We start from the raw sequence: 17,967 nt of genomic DNA, 5'->3' as shown, positions 1-17,967 counted from the left end.
CTCGAAATATTCATGTAGACCAACCTCAGTGAAGAGAGGCAAAATCCTGAGGCCATCTTTGCAGCTACTGAAGGAAGAGACTCACCTAAAAGGTGCTTCAACCAACCTGCAGAGACTCCTGCCATGAATATCTACACCCACATCAGCATCCCAAACTGATACAGCTTCTTCCAGAAACAGAAGTACCATACTCATTTAGGTGAATAACTTTTTTGGACCATTCTTCCTCACAGCCTCCTGCTGTCAGGCCACAGGTCTCTCCTCTTGTTCCTCCTTCCCCACCTGGCTGGGGTGCTTGTAGCAGCTCACCTTTTCCTTTTTCGTAGTTTGAATCAGCTGCAGAAACACTCAAAAATATATTCAAAATACACACAACTCCCAGCAGGCCCAGGCAACCCTGTGAGTGCAGAATTCTGCAAGAACGAACCTCCCATTAAATGCACCCTCTGTTGAGTCAGCGACAGCACAGGCTTTAAAGCAGCACCACTACGCTGTAAAGCAGTCCACTATGCAAAATGTCAGGTTGTTTCTACCCTGGAAATATATTACATTCTGTTCTTTCTGCAGCATTACTAATTCTATGTCCTGTTTAAAGCTCTGCATCTGAATGGGACTCTCAATTACATGAGTCACTGCAACTATCCTTTGATTATTTTTTTTTGGTACATGTGATCTGAATCCTCAACTGCTGGAGCCCAGAGCTTGCTCTGCACACTCAAAGGGCTACAACAAAATGGGCTGAAGTGCTACATTCAGTTTTGAGTTGCTCGTGCTTGGTCACTGCTGTCACCTCCTTGTGAGGGGTGGTGGAGGAGCAGAAGTGCTCCAGAGGTTGTTCAGGTAAGTACAACAGGTACACCTGGAGGGATGCATTTGGGTGATGCTGAATTCAGCCAAATGAGGAGCCTGATTTAAACAGGCCAATGCTGACTTTGCCCATGTTTTGTGGTCAGGCTGGCAGTGGAGGTTATTGAAGAAAATGTCTTTTTCTCACTTGCAAAAAGCTGAATTTGAAGCCTACGCACAGTGGTTTTTCTGGGAAAGCAAGTTTTCTAGGAATGCCAGTTACAATTTTAGGAAGGAAACAATGTGGTAATTTTCAATTTCAAATCAAGTTTTGGCACAGAAGAAGGGAAGCAAGGCTTGAGAAGAAAAGGTCATGACAAAACACTATGAAACAGGTAAAAAACTGTTTTCTCTTTTTGTCTCCTTTCCCAACACCTTCAAGCCAGCTGCTTACTAGAAAACCTGCTTTCCATCTAAGCTTCCGTCACTCTGTCAGTATAATGCAGGAAAGCACTGCCTGAAAATAGAGCTTTTCTTTTACTAGAGGATAATTACTAGTTGTTCACTCTCTCATTATAAAATGTTTGTAAAGACCAGTATTTTGCCATGAAAATGCTAAAAAGCATCAATATTATACTTTATATAGGAGAAAATACACTGTTTCGTCTGTCCTCTGACCCCTGGAAAACCACCAAAGAAGGTAGAACATGACACCTCTTCCCTTCATTTCTACAAGATCTGATTTAAACTGAGAGCTCTGCAGGGTTGGAACCCGTTAAGAACTATGTGCATTGTAAAGAACTTTGTTACACCAACAGTGTGGCAAAAAAAAAATAACCAGAGATTGTTACACCAAAGCCTCAACTGTAGATTCCAGGAATGACAGCATAATTATTTTTAGAGATGACTATAGCAGTAACTCAACATGACACGAGAGGCTGGAGAAACAGCAAGCCTGATTTAAACCAATGGAAAAGCCAGGAATGCAGAATGGAGACTGTTCTTAATGCACCATATTGCATCTGAACATTTTGTTCCTACCCATCTATCCAAAGCATGACGTTTTGCATTTCATATTAACATTCTGAAGACATTAAAGGATTCTTAAATTCCATGTTCATATGCTGTGTCAGAACACGCACTCTGACTGCTTAGAGAGGTGCTACGTCTACCTTCTACTCATCCTCCCCCCTTCAGCCTCCTCACCATCCTCCTTCCCACTCCCCAAAAATCCCAGGGGCTATTTTTTATTGGTAGCATTATTTAGTTCAGCAGAAAGATGGTTACAAACATAGTTTGTGGGATTTGGACTTCACTTTGGATTTCTGCACTACCTCAGCTGTTATGCATATGTAGTGACTGCTAACAAATCATCACAGTATTACTTGATGTTCATATACAATTTCTCATCTTCAAAGCACTTTAAAATTTCCCAGAGGTTCCACAAAATCTGGGAGAGAGAGAGAGAAAGAGCTATGGGCAAAAGCCTTTGTTTAGCATTGGTCTTAACATAAATCACAGCTAGTCCTTTCTGCTTAGCTCTACAGCAGGAGTGCTGCAGTCCTCAGATTTAGGTCTAAAGTGCTAAACAATGCTAAATTTTCAACAACACATTTTCACTAAAAAGTATTTAAAATACTCTTTGTCATATGGACAGCTCTCTTCAAAAGTTCTGTTCTCACCTTTGAGTTCAAAACCAGGGAAATGGTGACATTAGCATAGTGTGCTGGGAGATGGATTTATGTATCAAAGTAAAGGACATTTTGATTTCAGAAAGTTTTGATAACAAAAAAAGTTGTATTTCATAGCAACAAAACAACAAAAGAACACAACCAGGAATCAAATTTTTATTTTTTTTAAAGGTAAAACTAATAATGTTTCAGGAATTCCTTCAGTGTTCAAAGCAGAACAGTTAGCTGTTAATAGCTGAAAGGAAGCTCACAGTAATTTCCTGGCCAGCACTGGAAAGAGCAACCAAGAAAACGTGGAAGTGAATCATTACAGAGCTCACTTCTCCTTATGACCCACCAGGGGAACAATCTTTCTCAGTGCCCAGAGACCCAGTAAAAGACTCCGTCCACTTCAAACACTGAACCATTGCTTTACAGGAGCTCAGAGCTCACGTGTGACTCGCACTCTGTAGAGCATACCCAGGCTGCTGGTGCCCAGGCACAGTACTGGATGTGGTCTTTAGCTGTGGGACCACTTCCCACTGACCAGCACATGGGAACGACCCTTCCAGCTGCACACTTGGACCCATGCCCGCTGGGAGCAGCCCCTGCAAGTCAGGCACCACCAAATTAGACCTTTTAGGAAAAATGGTACAAGCCATTTTATTTTTTTTTGATTGGACTGAGTCAGGCTTGCCAATTTTTTTCATTTACCACCATAAAAAACGGGGATGAAATGAAACAAAAACTAACTTTTTACTGAGTGGGAGACAAATATGGAAATGTAATGAATAGAACACTCTATTTCTCAAATATTCCACTAAACATGTAATCCAATCCAGCCTTTACGCTTCAAAGCATGACTTGTACTTCACATGCTTTCTAGGGCACAGAGTTCTGTGACACAATAAATACAGGCCACAGTTTTGAAATGTAGATGTTAAACCGGTTCTTCTTGAGGTCATTTATTTGGTTGAATTCCTTTTGAGTATGAAACATTCTCTAATGTCTGGAAAAAATATGGAAACATTCTCAGATGAAAGGTTACATGCATTCCAGAAAAAATTCTCCTGAAATCTAAAGGAACTCTTCTTGGGAATGCTGAAGTGCAAACTCTTCATTTATGCAATTTTAATATGGTGGAAAGAAAGAAGTGTAAGCTATTAAGTGTGTTTTAAAGCTTAGGAAGCAAATTAAAATGAAATAACACACATATTATTAACGAATAGCTACAGTGAAAAGTGTGTAATTACATGTTAATTAAATTCTCTCCTTATTATATCTGCAGTGCCTCAAAATGATGTTTCCTCTCTATGTATTCTCCTTGTAGCAACATTTCCTGAAAAAAACATTGGTGTAAAGCAGAAACTGTTAAATATTTCACAACTGGAAGAATGAAAGAGAATGAAACTTCAACAGGGGTTTTTTTAATGTTAGGATTTCTATTCAGAAATAAACTGAACTTCGACATGTTTTGATTCTGTATCCTTCTGTTTATAATCTTCAACTTAAGCCTAAACTAAACAACAATGCTGGCAGAACACAGTAAATTTGAGGAACTGAGATGAACTACTTCTAGGTAAATGTTAACAGAACCACTTTCCTTTATACAGAAATAATTATGTTCAGGCAGGGAGCCAGCTATGTGCGTGCCATCCCCTACTGCCCCATTCCTGTGAAATCCAGCATCACCTTTCTTATCTGGCTATTTAGGAGTTTTTAATTTTTCTGTTCTCCGAGTCTAAGCTTCTTCCTGCATTTGCAGCTTTTCATTTACGTCTGCCTGTAAAGAAAATCAGAAGAAAGAAGTGGTTATGATGGAGCTATCTTGGGCTGCACATTGTCTTTGTGGTTTTGACACACTGTAGTGCAGCAAGGCAGACATTATCCTACACACCTTCCTGTTTTGCAGACATAACGGTGTTCCAGCCTGGACTTATGTGATAACACGTTATCACATTGCTGTGCACAATCCCGATGTATGGCATGGCTGCCATCAGCAGGAAGTGATCTGGGACAGCCATTCCTCACATAACCTTGTCTTGGGAGAAAGGATAATTTGCCTGTATTCTCAGACAGCCTTTACCAACAGACACCAAACCAGAAAGATTGCTTTGGGATTTGGTTGTTGCCACTGTTTTCCTTTGCTGCAGATGTTTGTTCTCTAGTGTAATGTGTTTTATTGAAACATTGCTGGAATTAGAAAGCATTACTGAAAATGAACAATAAAAAAACATACTTCTGTGATGCTGCTTGTCTGACTTAATTACAAGCAAAATTATGAATGTGCATCTCATTCTGGAAATTCAGACTGCTGTAGACATGGAGCATTTAATTTGGAATGTAGCATTTGTGGGGAAGGTACAAGGGTTGGGACATATTTTAGCGAAATCTTTGGCAGTGATAATGTTTAGCAATCTCTGATTCTATGGCATTGGGAAATGTGGGATCACTGGATAAAGGGCCACAAATACTGGGGGTTTATAGGCAATTTACATATATTTCTCAATATAAGCATTCATTACTCCAAAAATACAAGAGAGACAGAAGGAGTGCAATGACTTTAAGAGTCACAAAGTTTTGCTCAGACAAGTGGAACAGAGGTCCTTTACAAACTCTGCATAAACTATTCCGAAACTTAAGAGTTGCATTCTTAATGGAATTCAGGCAATTTTGATAAAGCAAATGGATTTGTTCCAGAAACACGCAACATTTTAGGGACTTTGTGTCTTGTCAGTCCTAGAAATCCCTACCAGCGCTATTCTGCAATCTATCAACGGATGACGACAGTTAAAATGTTTTCAAAGTTCTCAGTAGCTCAGACTGGAACCAAAAGGCTGGAATTTCCCTCTCAATTTTGTACCTTTGCAGATGAGCTTCACTACAGTCAATCCAACCTCAAGTATCACCAAATATGTCTTCACCCCTTTACGTCATGTGTGTAAACTGTGGAACACTGATCCTTAGGCTAATCCTCTTCTACCCTCCTTCACTATGGCTGCTGCTGAGACCACTGAGTGATATCAGAATAAAAGTTATTTTCTAGACTCAGTTAGAGCAACAGCTGCCTTGTTAATGCATATGTTAAGACACAATACAGATTGTGAAATCACAGTTCACACATAACAAAAAAATGGTATGAGTTTGATCATGTATCAAGTAAAAATCTCATTATAAGATGACTTCAGAGGTCAAGAAACTGAGAAAACAGGTGAAAAAGATACACTTGTGAAAGACTTAAAAACTGAAGGGAAATTATTCTCTGTGTATACACCCAGAGTTGCAAAATAAGAAAAAAATAAAGCCTTTTTCTCATCTGTGCAGTTTTTGCAAAGAAAAAACTCTTAGCACTGACACTGATGGCATCAAAGTCAAGTGAAAACCAGGAATTTTATTTTTTTTCTACAGGTAGGGACAGGAATAAGACAACAGAGGCCAGAGGTTCCCTCCTGTTTCTAAAGACATGTTAAAATGGAGTATGAAATCAAACAGATAGATCTAATGATGGCATCATTATTCTTATCTATATTCTCCATTCATGTGTAGTCTATGTAAAAGAATTTATCAACATCACAATATTTTCAGATAATATTAGCTATTTCTTAAACTGCTGCTTGGCCAATAGTGTCTAATGTGCTGCATCTGAAGTTCAAAGTGTCACCTGGTTGTTGCAAATAAGACCAAATTCCCGCAGTTCCTTGGTGGAACTCTGTTCTAGCCAGTTTGTTTTCAGTAATTTCTTATTTAAGTTCAGTGTCAGTAGCTTTCTTCCCTTTCATGAACCCCACAGAAAGAAATCATAGACCCCTTAGGGTCTGTAGCCCCCATACTGACACCTGATCTGTTCCATTGAGGCAGCTCTTTACAGTCACGCGCCGACCAAACAAAGCCTAGAACTGGCATAAACCTGTTTTTTCTTACACAGATTGAAGGATGTGTAACACAGATGCATCAAACAATTTATATTAAGCACACATTGCATGTACTCCATCACAGCAGCTGGTCCTGAACCCCTGAGAAGGAATTTTATCACTGACATCACCGAGGGCAGGATTTGGCCTGTGTTTCTTGACACATAGTAATGCTGAAGATATATGTTGTTATATTACTGAATATTTTTTATCTTATCTCATGTAAGCTGACTAAACTAGGAGTTATTTATAGAGGCTAATTCACATTTTTATAGCATATGGATGTGCTTTTTGCCAGCTTTAGCACGAATACAGTTTATATTCATTAAGGCTGAGCTAGCTAATTAACCATAGACAGAATTAGTGAATAGCTTTCTAGTAATAGTACCTCAAGGTTGCCAATAATTTCATTTGGGATTTCACACTCTGCAGACTTCTGATCTTCAGCAGTGACACCAGCCACAGCATCTGCCTTGGAGGACTCTGCCCCTGGACAGGGCTCTTCCAGGTAATCCTCCTGAGCAGACCCCTGGCAGCGACCACCCACAAGAAACACGTGAGTTAGAACATCATCCTGCCCTCCACGAGACCAAACAGCACCAGCCAAAGACATGCAACAATACATGGAGCTGCTTTCGCGAAGTGCTGCCCTGGCAGGGACCAGCAGTCCCTGCGCTGCCCAGGCTGGCAGAGAGGTCCTGAGGCGATGAAGTTACAAGGGGGGAGAGCCCAGAGGTGATGACTCAAATAAATGTCCTCTGCTGACTGATTAATGCATTAAAAGTAATTTTATTCAATCTTAGAAGAGAATGCATGTTATATACTGGAGAATAAATGTCATCAGTGACTGGGCTCCAATGGGAATTCATAGGAAAATAGCTCACAAAACCCCCAAAATAAATTAAAAGGAACAAAACCCTACACCTGAGATTCTGTCGCTGCAGCTGAGGAGGGAACTGCAGGTTGGTCAAGTTCAATCCCATCCTCCTGGTGCTAGAAAAAAAAAAAAAAAAGAAAAAGAGTAATTCAGGTTTAATCATTACTCAGAGGTTTCTTGCAGATTTTTTAAAATGGAAATAAAATGGCTGGCAAGCAACAAAAAACAATACCTTTTCTGTTACTATCCAGGTGCTCAGAACTGGAATGCATTCTGAAAATTATTATAGATCAGCTTTAATTTCTAGCTGCCTCTCAAGGGGCCCTTTTTATAATAGTTGGAAAGAACAGATGATTTTCATAATTTCATAACACTACAGCTTCTTACTCATGTGGATAATTACACTCAGAAAACATGGTGCTTAGGTAACGTGCTGTCTTCCCAGTGCCAATTTGTCACCTCTGAACAGGGATCTTTTTGCAGTTTGGAATTGCAGAGCTCTACCAAAGGAGTCAGCTGGAGTAAAGTTGTAGTGACACTGCATCAAGTAAGGCCCTAAGAATAATATTTTAATATGTGACTATAATTTAAGAGTTGCTAATGGTCCGAGTTTTGCTGCTTCACATCAACTTGCTCCTTTGCTGAGAACATGGGAACCTCACTGGTATTGTGCTGGTGTGTGAGCTGCAGCTCCAGGAATGCTTGGAGGGAATGGCTTTTCCCCCTCAGAGCAGCTGGATGAAGAACCTAGTGCTCAGGTTCTCAGGAATGATGCAGAAGGCAGCCCCACGTCCTCTAACGGGACAAGGTTTTGTGTCCTATTTAAAAAAAAAAAAAGGATGACAGAGAACATATGTGCCAAATAGGGCGAAAAAAGGCATATCTGAACAAGCAAGGAACCGGGAATAACACTGAAATTGTATGTTTGGGGCCTCTGAAAGGGGAAGTGCCCATCGAGAATAGGAGGCAGATGTTCCAGTTCTGAGTCAGCGATTACAAACAGGATTTTGCTTGGATGGTGTAAGTAAACGACATTAATTCACATCAGGGTAATTGCAGCTCCCATAAATTAATTTCCTTATGCTTTTGAAATCATGGCTAGGTTGATATTTGGTTTATTTAGTTACTTGCTACAGTTACACATGCTGAAAATATTAAAGATTCTATGCATCTACAGAAGTGATAGCAAAAATTGAAAACAAAAAGTGAGACCTAGCCACTTTATTACATTAAAAATCTCTTTTGTAGTCCTAAAAGCTTTTCAGAACTTCTGTTTGGACATTGTCACTATCTTCAAGATTCCTTGTCATGTGTGAGCTCGCTAAAAAAGGCAGATAGTATCAGCCCATGTTTAAAAGAACCCAAAAGGCTGACAGAAATATTTGCAGACAATAAGTGGGGAGGAAAACAGGTTTATAGAAGCATTTTCCTCTATTGCTTGTAATTCAAATTTTCAGCACTGTGTTAGTGCCTACGGACTCACAAAAGGAATAGCTAGAAAGTTTGGGTTTTGCAACAAAATTAAAAAGCTGAGCTATACTGTATTTTTGCTAAAATAAAAAGATTCTTTGTTTTCAAATTCTATTTTTTTAAACTAGAGCTTTTTTGATTTAGCAGCTATATCCATTTTCTCTGATTTCTTACCTTATATTTTCTTATTAAAATACTAGTTGAACTAGATGAGAATTCACAATTACTTTCTGCTTCCTTAAAGCAGTATTTTTTGGTTAGTTAGTTACCTATTCACTCAAAATATTTTCTTTATTTAGACTAAATCATTATTACATTTATTCCCTCTGGTCCAAATTTAAAAAAAAAAAAAAAAAGACCCGGTTTTTAGAATCAGTTCCAAGCTGATCAAACACGTTTTTGTAGCATGGATAAGATTTTCAGAGGTTCTGTTTTTTTAGAATAATATTTTTACTTCACTGCGTCTTTTTACAGAGAGCCATTCTTTAGTCATCTGTTCCATGTCTAATAATAACCCTTGGATCATTAAGAAATAACTAAATTACAGCAGAACTAGTCTCTTTAATGAGCCATAATAGTCCCAACATTCAGCCAAAAGTTTTTTTTAAAAGACTGTGCAACTTCAATGTAGAATATGAAGCATTTTGTTTAGTAATAACAAGTTTATGAGCAGCACTACAGTTTACAGCCAAAATATAGTGACCTAAAAATGCCATTCTGCATTGCTCCTTCCTATACATTGTGTCCTTAACAAGTCCAGGGGAAAATTAGAACGAATGAATTGTGGTGAGAGCCTGAAGCCAACAAACGTATTTAAATGAATCCTTCTGATGCAATACTTTCCTTTAAAAAACACAATTAAGTCTTTGTGTTTCCTTTGAACAAAACCTCATGTTTAATAGCACCAATGGCTCTGTAGTAAAATCTATTTAAAAACAGAGAAGGAGACACAGTAAGTTTTATACAGTTACAGTGGCTTTAAAAAAATGTTGCTGGTTTCTGAAGTCTGAGTAAATTTATGGTGAATTACTTCCACTGACCTACATTAAAAACTTCATCCTCCTTTTTTTAATTCCTGAAGATTTGTCATTATGTGAGCATTATTCACTGCGACAAAGATGTATTACTCAAAGTGTCCTCTTGAATCAATATAACTATCGAAATGTGAGAAACAGTTTGGCAAGATGATAATGCCTTAAAATTAATTGGCAATATTTTCCTGCACACTGTGGTCCGGTGGGTCCACGGGAATTCAGACATGAAGGAACTGTGAAGCAATCGCACAAATGTAGTTGGCATATCAGTGTCAGCTGCTCTGAAAGAGCTGGAGGGAGAATTAAGTGCAATATTCCTACTAATTCCTGGGTGTGGTGGGATGCCAAAAGGCCACTTGAACCCAGACAAGTTGGAGCAGGCTGGAGGCTGAGCTGACACCCAGCAGAGGTTGGTTGGGAAGTGTCGTTCAGCGTCACCTTCACTTTCCCACCCCAGTTATATCAGGCCAGCTGAGAACTGCAGGCACTGCTCTCCATGGACAGCCCTATGTCACAATTCCACTCTGGAATTCTTTCTAGCACAAGTGTGCATAAATAGACTGAAGTATAAAAAGTGTAGTGTTGTTCTGTACATAAAACCACATACTTTTCTTGTTGTTCACGGCTAGCAAATTGCCTTTTTACAAATGTAGGCAGAGAAAAGACAATAAAATAGTACACAGGAAAATTTCTAAAACAGGATAATGGCAGAAAAGAAGATTGGTAAAGCATTCTAATAGATGAGTTCCACAGATGTGGTAGTTATTACAAAATTAGCTTTTCATAACTTACCAATATACCATTATATTTCCCCCCAGATGTTATCTGTTACTTAAATTAAATTTGCTTAAGTTACTATTATTGCAGATTTTATCCACGCTGTGTTTTATTATTTAAGTTTCTGTGGCATAAAACAAGCCCTGGCTGATAGCATTACTTTTAATAATATATATAAGAGGTTTTAGTATTATAGAAATGGCTGCTGGGTATATCTTAATAGTCATAGCACAAAATGTCTGCTCTCAAAATATTATGTAGATTAAAACCAGCTATTTACTTACACTCTAATTCAAGTCATTGGAAAGGTTTGCAGTTTTTATGTACAAGGTATGAAAGGAAACAAGCTACTTCAGGAATATATATCAGAGTTTGGAAATTAGCAAAGCTAAGGTCAAGGTTAGTTTGGATTTACTAACATACTTGCTGAAAATGAGAATTTAGAGTTTATGTTTACTTATTTCATAAACGAGAAAAGAGACTGAGGGGGTGGTGCGTTTGCTTCTAATACATGGCTTTTGTATCACAGAAACATTTTGAAACCACCTTCTAAGCTTAATATTATCTGAAATTCTGTACTCCTTTCCACACAGTCTTAACATAAATTCTCTGCAGTTAATCTTACCAAACATAGGAAAATAATTATTTATAAGGACTGAAAAAAAAAAAATCCCATGTTCAGCATGGGCCATTTCTAAAGCCTTGTAACATCTTTCAAAGCCTTTCCATGGATATGGATTTGATTTTATATGAATGACAGATGCATTTTAAAAAGGGAGTTCTTTGTGTGTTATTCTCTATATTCATATCACCTCCGTAGTTTCCAGTTGTAGGCCACAGGATCCTGTGCTACCAGGGACCTCCACAGATTTCTCTCATATATATGTGAGATTTGCTATCAAACAAACTCTGTAACACAGGATTTACATTAGTTTGCTATTCATGCTGAGCTTGCCCAGCTACACACCTACAAATGTGCTGGATTTCAGTGGCTGGAACAAAGGCGCTTACAAGAGATGGTTTGTTTAGGTGCCTGTATTTCATGTGGTTGGATTTGAATGAATACCTAATGGACAGAGATGCACTGACTCAAACCAGGCAGCCTTTTTTCATCCTTCCTCTTTAACCTGCCAGCGTATGCAAACACAACAAACCCACCCCACCTGCCTGCTGAGGCATCGCCCACCAGCATTCCCACAGGAGGCTCCTGGGAGGCTGCTGGTACCTCCACAAATACATTGGCCATCCTATTTTGCAGCAACACTACACATAAGGATTTTAGGAAGCGCTCAAAAACTTAATCCAGATTATCTGATCACTGTGGTGTGACAAAGATGGCAGAGCTTCCTTCTAAACGCCCTCGCTGTACGCAATTGTATTAATATTAAAAGTAGATTTAAGATCAATGAGGGCCTAAAACTCTGCCTCTGAAGTATGTTCCCGAGTTGCTAATGATGCACATGGAAATTCTGTGTGTATGTTCCCGGGCAGGAGTTTTCAAAACGCTATTCCTAAATGAGACAGAAGTTCGGTGAGTCAAAAGTAGGCATTATGCTCTTTTTCCTGCATTTCAAAATCTAAGTTAATATGTTTTAAAGAGAGTTTTCCATGTTCCTGAGCTGAGATGTGAATCGACTTTGTTGACAATACATTAGTAATTAATCTAGTCCAAAATAGCTATCTGAAGCAATTTGGTGCCTACGTTGACAAAACAGGATCTCCTCCTTCCCTCAGGAAGCTGTAAATCAGTCAGTGACATCTGGCCTCAAGGACATCAGAGTCATCTGAAATGTGGCAATTTATATTAATGAACATCAATATTAATTTTTAAATAAAAAGAATTTGCTACTGCCATTATGTTTACATAAGAAATATTATTTATAGCTTGTGTTCCTCCTTTCTTACATTTTGCCCATAAATTATTGTAAGGAAACACACTGTCACAGTTATAAATATTTTTCCTTGGAGTTAAAGCTTTTACATATCCTCTTACTGTTTTCAGTAACTATATGAGGGCAACAACCAGGATTTTCTTTTTACTCCAGGAACTGCTGCCAATTTTAATGCTTGACTGAGTAGAAAAGGGTGCTTCTACAAAAACAACCAAAGCCTTCCTCTCTAGGGATATCTAAATGCAGAATGCCCTTAATACCTAGATTCTGTAAGAATATCCTAACATACCAGAAACAAAAAAAAATACTGATTTTACTAGGCTGCAGTTGTCTTCTACTGCTTTTACCAAGCTTCCAGTTATTACTGCCAATTTTCAGATTATTTAGAAAGACAAAATAAAAGGCATAAAAAAAAATCCTCAGTTGGCTTTTATGCTGACGACACATCACTAAATGATTCACCTTGGAATGGTCACTCTGAATTCACATTGTATTTAGCATTGCCAAATCTCCTGGTGTTATGGGATTACAAGAGAATCTCAGCTTTCATTTAAAAATAAAGTTAGTGTCTAGCTCTTATGGTTGCAGAGCAAAGATTGAAAACAAATCTTGAGAGCTCAAAAACTAGACTGCAAGGAAAAGGAACAAAACAACAATTATTTTTAAGTAACTCATGATTTTTTGAGGATCTGTCTCATCATTTTAAATGCTCAAGGTTAATGAAAGCCTTTTAAAAATAATACATACATATTTTGGGGAGGGGTGAAGCCTTTTTTTTAGTTCTTGAAAGCACAGCTCTTGCATGTCAGGGCTCTTCAAAGCACCAACCTCCACTTTCCGCTTCAAGGGCACCCAGAAAACAAGGAAAGAGCAGGCAGTTCCTGCTGTGGAGTCATAACCAACAGGGATCTAAAGCCATTTAAAAAACCAAAAACCACAAACACCTTTCCCACAACAACCACCTATCTAGATCTACAAATATTTTTAAAAAATTAAGGCCCTTTTTTTATTATTCATGTGATCACATGAGAAAACCATAAAAGCGAGTTCTGTTGAACCCAATGAACAACAGGCATTCTAATATTTTGGTGGCATCCATCTTATCAGGTTGGAGATTTACATTTCCTTGTCATACATCTCTTTTTCCAAATAATTTAATGAGGAAAGATCTGATATGAATGCTGAAAGTGTTATGAAAAAAAATGTGAAAGCACACTTGGCCAGGTGCATCTCGGTACCTCTTTCTGGGACCGGGCTTCAAACATGTTATAAACATTTGCTGCAATTTCATACTCTCAGAAAACCAATTTGCATGAGACCGTGTGCCTTTGGCAACAAAATGGCCTGTAAGAATTAAATTGCTTAGGGGGCTGGTATTCATCACACCTGCTTAGGGGGCTTTGTCAACCCCCTAAACTCCTCCTTGTAGGAAGTGCAAAGATGATTCCCTCTCCTGAGAGACAGTCAGAGCAAGTCAGATGAATTAAGAACCCAGCAATTGCTTAATGTACCTGCCCTGGACCACAGCAGGCACAGCCTGCTGCCTCTCCTTTCCCCTAGGGGAATCTAGGAAAGCTGGCTTCCTCACCCAGGTTCCCTGGTTTGCCTGGTGCTGGGAAATATGAAATATTTCTTTTTTTGAATTGAAATTATCACTGTAGGGACTCAGCAAAGATTACCAGCACCAGACTATCCTGGACTGCTTTTTTCCAGGTGTTACATCCAAGATGCAGCAATATCTCACCAACTCCTACTGTTCCACAGGGTCAGCCCTAAGACTACCAAAAAGGCAGATGTGCCTGTTTCCAGCACGTGTGAATCTCCAGTGTCACTCATGCTGTGCACACACCAGTTAAAAGCAGCACGTGCTACTGAAGCTGTGTGTTACTCCACCAGGTTTCTCCAAGTTCAGCAAGAACAGACTTAAGGCTTTATCCAAACTGGATACACTGTACAGGAAAGAAAGGCACAAAGAAGATTCCAAAAACCTGGGAAAACTTGAAAAACTTCACCTTTTATAGCAAAAGGGGTTCAAGAAACAACTGGGAGCTCTTGCTGAGAAAGTCTGACAGCAGAAAACTAATATTTTGCTGTTGATACAGTAAAGCACAGTCACTGCCTGATGCTGGAAGAGGTTCCACCTCCTGCCTCTGTCTGCCACTGCTCTTGGACAGCCTTCCCTTCCTACCTACTTCCTCAGAAACCAGCATTTTCTCCATGCAACACTGGTCATGGACAAGCCCCTCACACAACTGCCCCATGCTCTGTGCATTCTTTCAGTACCAAAAGCCAGAGGAACAAGCTCCCTCCAAACTCCTCTCAGACATCAGGTGCATTAGATGTGGATAGGCTGGTCTATATTGATTCACCCCCAGCTGATGCTACAGAAAATAGCTGCACTAACATTTAAAAGGTTGCATTAAAAAACAAAACAACAAGCCAACACAACCTAAGGAATATTGATCCAGAGCTAAGAGGGGGGAAAAAACTGCTCACACAATTTAAAAAATAAAATATAGATTTTTTTTTAAAAAAATATGCCACATTAGAAAACTTTTCAGAATATATGGCCACATAAAAACGGGGAGCTTGTGTTCTTTGTTATTAGACCTAAAACATAAGGTCTTTGCCTGAGTGTGTAAGTTTCTGTTAAAACAACAATTTGTTCTGTGGACTGTAAATTCAATTACTGTTTTTATTGGAATCACATTTTGCTTTGGAAACAATCATGCAGAAAAACAACCAGTAACTTAGACATCTTAAAAACATCTCAAAACAGGCATGGCTCTGAGAACAAATCAGTTATGGTAATTCTTCTTCTGTGAACTGCAAGGTTTTTTAAATCCATTTCCATATTTTTAATTAACACCTAGTTAAAAAAAAAATCTTACTGTAGGTCATTTTAATCACAAATGGGAAAACAAATTTGTTTTATCAGAAAATTGATTCGACACTATTTTAGGGACTTATTTTTCATGTTTTTATCATAAAAATTAAGCTATTAACATACATTTCCCAATTTGGGAGTGCAGAAGCAAGCCAGTTTTTCTCTGAAATTTCAGAGTTACAGTTTTCAGTTACCTCTGTATGTGAAACTAGTCTATTTTAACACCAGAATACTTGATCAGCACACACAAAACCCCCACATAAGTCTAAGATATTGGTACTTCTTTACAACTCCATTTCTATATAACTTGGATCTAAGCAGCATTCTAACCACAGCCTGTTAGTAAAAAGAAACCACTCCTTCCTTACGTGACACTTGGATTTCACACCCCATTGCAAACAGGCTCTTCTTGTAACGTCCGTGTTCATAAATCTGTTTATGCTGCCCCTCAGCCTGAGTGCCCGTGTTTGCTTTAGCTCTTCCTGCAACACTGTCAGTCACCTTAAATAAAAATGCAGCTGTGGGTCGGGGCAGGGTTAGTTTGGTGAATGCAAGAGTTAATCAAAGCTTTGCCTCCTAGGCACAGCTTGGCTTGGTGGGTGATTTGAAACCTGGTACTAAAGTTTCCTCTTGGCAAACTGCCAAAGCCAACCACACCTTGGATGATGTGCAGTTGTGTTTGAGAAGGTAACATCTCCTTACAGAATATCTCCTCCCACTTTGACTTGGAAAGTTTCTGAGAACAGTCATTTCCATTTCTGTTGGGGCATGAAATGGTTTCTGCTGAAAAAGAGCATAAATCTCATTCTGCTTTGACTTGTTGGGAAGCTCATGACAAATCGTATAATCCACTGTGGATTTTTAGAATTTATTCAAACCATGCAAGAGAAGAAACAAACATTTCTACCCACTAATTTCTCTCCAATTAAAAACCAAACAAACAACACTCACTTAACTCCTTATCCCTTATAAATTCTGTTAACTGCATCTTCTAGAAAATTACCACACATCCAAGTCACAGATCCAACAAAAATCTGACATTTGTTCAAAGGCTTCCACAATCATACAGAATTCTAACACAAATCAGAATCGAGAGCAAATGCTTCAAACTTTGAAATTAAAATCTTGAGTCGTCCATAGACTAAGTGAATCCAAAGGGTACTGGATTGAACTGTACACTGCAGTCTTTCCTCTCCCTCCCTCATGCTTTGTCTTTCTGAGAAACTGTTCTACAAAAATAGGTAAAGAAAATGTGGTCATGAAATTTGCACACAATTTGCCTGATGAAATAAGGATGATGTGTCAGCTTTTGATGGAAAAAAATGAAGTAATGATGTCAAAGGGTTTTATTTATTCCTTTCAGCAGCACCTTTTCCCTGGCAACTTTCCTAAATAGCAATGTCATAAGTACCTAGAGGGAGCAAGCACCAAAGAGCAGCATCTTCTCTTGAGAATGCAGAGCCATACCCAAAAATACTTCCTTACCTACAGCAGGCTATAATCCCTTGCTCCAGCTAGAGAAAATGTCATATATCCCAGGTCCTTCTATCATATGATTCTTCATTTTGATTTTAACATTTGGCAGAATGTGAAGCAACGCTCACCCCTGTTACTGGGTTTGTGTTTTTATGTTGGCCAGAAATATTCACTTGTGCACCAAAACAGTCTTTCTCCAGCTGACACAGTCCACACACACACACACACATATATATATACACACACATATATCTGTAACTGCTAATTGTTGTTTAAGCCTGGAAGGACCAAAGATAAAAAAAAAACAAAAACAAAAACCAAAACCAAAGTTTTTTAAAGGAGTCAATACCAAGAGCTGAAAAGAGAAAAGACTCTACTAGAGACCACAAAGGGAAAAGACCTTACCAAGTATGATAGACAAATTTTCAGGAAAGTCCCTCTGCACACGCTGTCTTCACATTTATAGGACTGACTGGTTTAAGTGTTCTTTGCAGGTGTTCATTGTATCATGTATACACCCTAATAAATCATACTGGATGCACAACTCCATGTGGAGGAAATAGAGCTGATAGGAGGTGCCTTTTAAAAACTTGGCCCCAGGACCAGAGACAGGTTATTATTCCGAGACAACAAATGATAGATATATTTCTCTCTCAGTGGTAAATTAGTCTCAAAGCAACACTCTCCATCAGAGAAAAGACCTTAAGGTGCTCTTATAATATAAGCAATAGCCAATTTGAACACTTTAACTGGATTTTTTTACAGCCCTAAAATTATTAAAATCATGAGCTTTAAATAATTAGATTTCAACCACTGTTTTACTAGTTCTCTCCCTACCTTCTCTGATTTTAATTTTCTCACTTGTCAGCATGTCTTGGCAGCGAGAACAAGAAAGACCTCAAACCTTTGCTGATTGCTTTCCATGCAATCTGATTTCTATAAATTAGAAGTTGCTGATGGGGAAGCAGACAGCAGTACCCTTTGATCAAGATACACATCTTGATCTCTTTTATCATTTTAAAAAAAAACAATAATATTACAACAAAAAAAAATCATCATACAAGCTTTTCGATCAAAGTGTGTCACTGTCTGCTTCCCAGTCAACATACTGCCAGTAAATTGGCGAGGTGCCCGGAACGCGCAGGCAGCAGCTGGTGGGTTTGATTACCATCTGTATAGCCACTAAT

At 38.6% G+C, this 17,967-nt stretch overlaps 1 protein-coding gene across 1 annotated transcript in view; it reads right to left on the bottom strand.

The window, feature by feature from the left end:
- Positions 1-2,617: 2,617 nt before the first annotated feature.
- Positions 2,618-17,967, bottom strand: part of CABCOCO1 (ciliary associated calcium binding coiled-coil 1) — a 112,722-nt gene continuing 97,372 nt past the window's right edge. The window contains exons 7-9 of the mRNA XM_039386122.1: positions 7,292-7,360; positions 6,756-6,896; positions 2,618-4,239 (exon numbers count right to left, since the gene is read on the bottom strand). Coding sequence (XP_039242056.1) covers positions 4,198-4,239; positions 6,756-6,896; positions 7,292-7,360 — 252 coding nt within the window. The 3' untranslated portion in view covers positions 2,618-4,197. The remainder of the gene's footprint in view (positions 4,240-6,755; positions 6,897-7,291; positions 7,361-17,967) is intronic.

The sequence above is a fragment of the Pipra filicauda genome, unplaced genomic scaffold (genome assembly GCF_003945595.2).
Source record: "Pipra filicauda isolate LSUMZ 115617 unplaced genomic scaffold, ASM394559v2 scaffold465_size509821_pilon, whole genome shotgun sequence".
In the NCBI taxonomy this organism is placed as follows: Eukaryota; Metazoa; Chordata; class Aves; order Passeriformes; family Pipridae; genus Pipra; species Pipra filicauda.
This window is presented reverse-complemented; position numbering and strand designations above follow the sequence as displayed.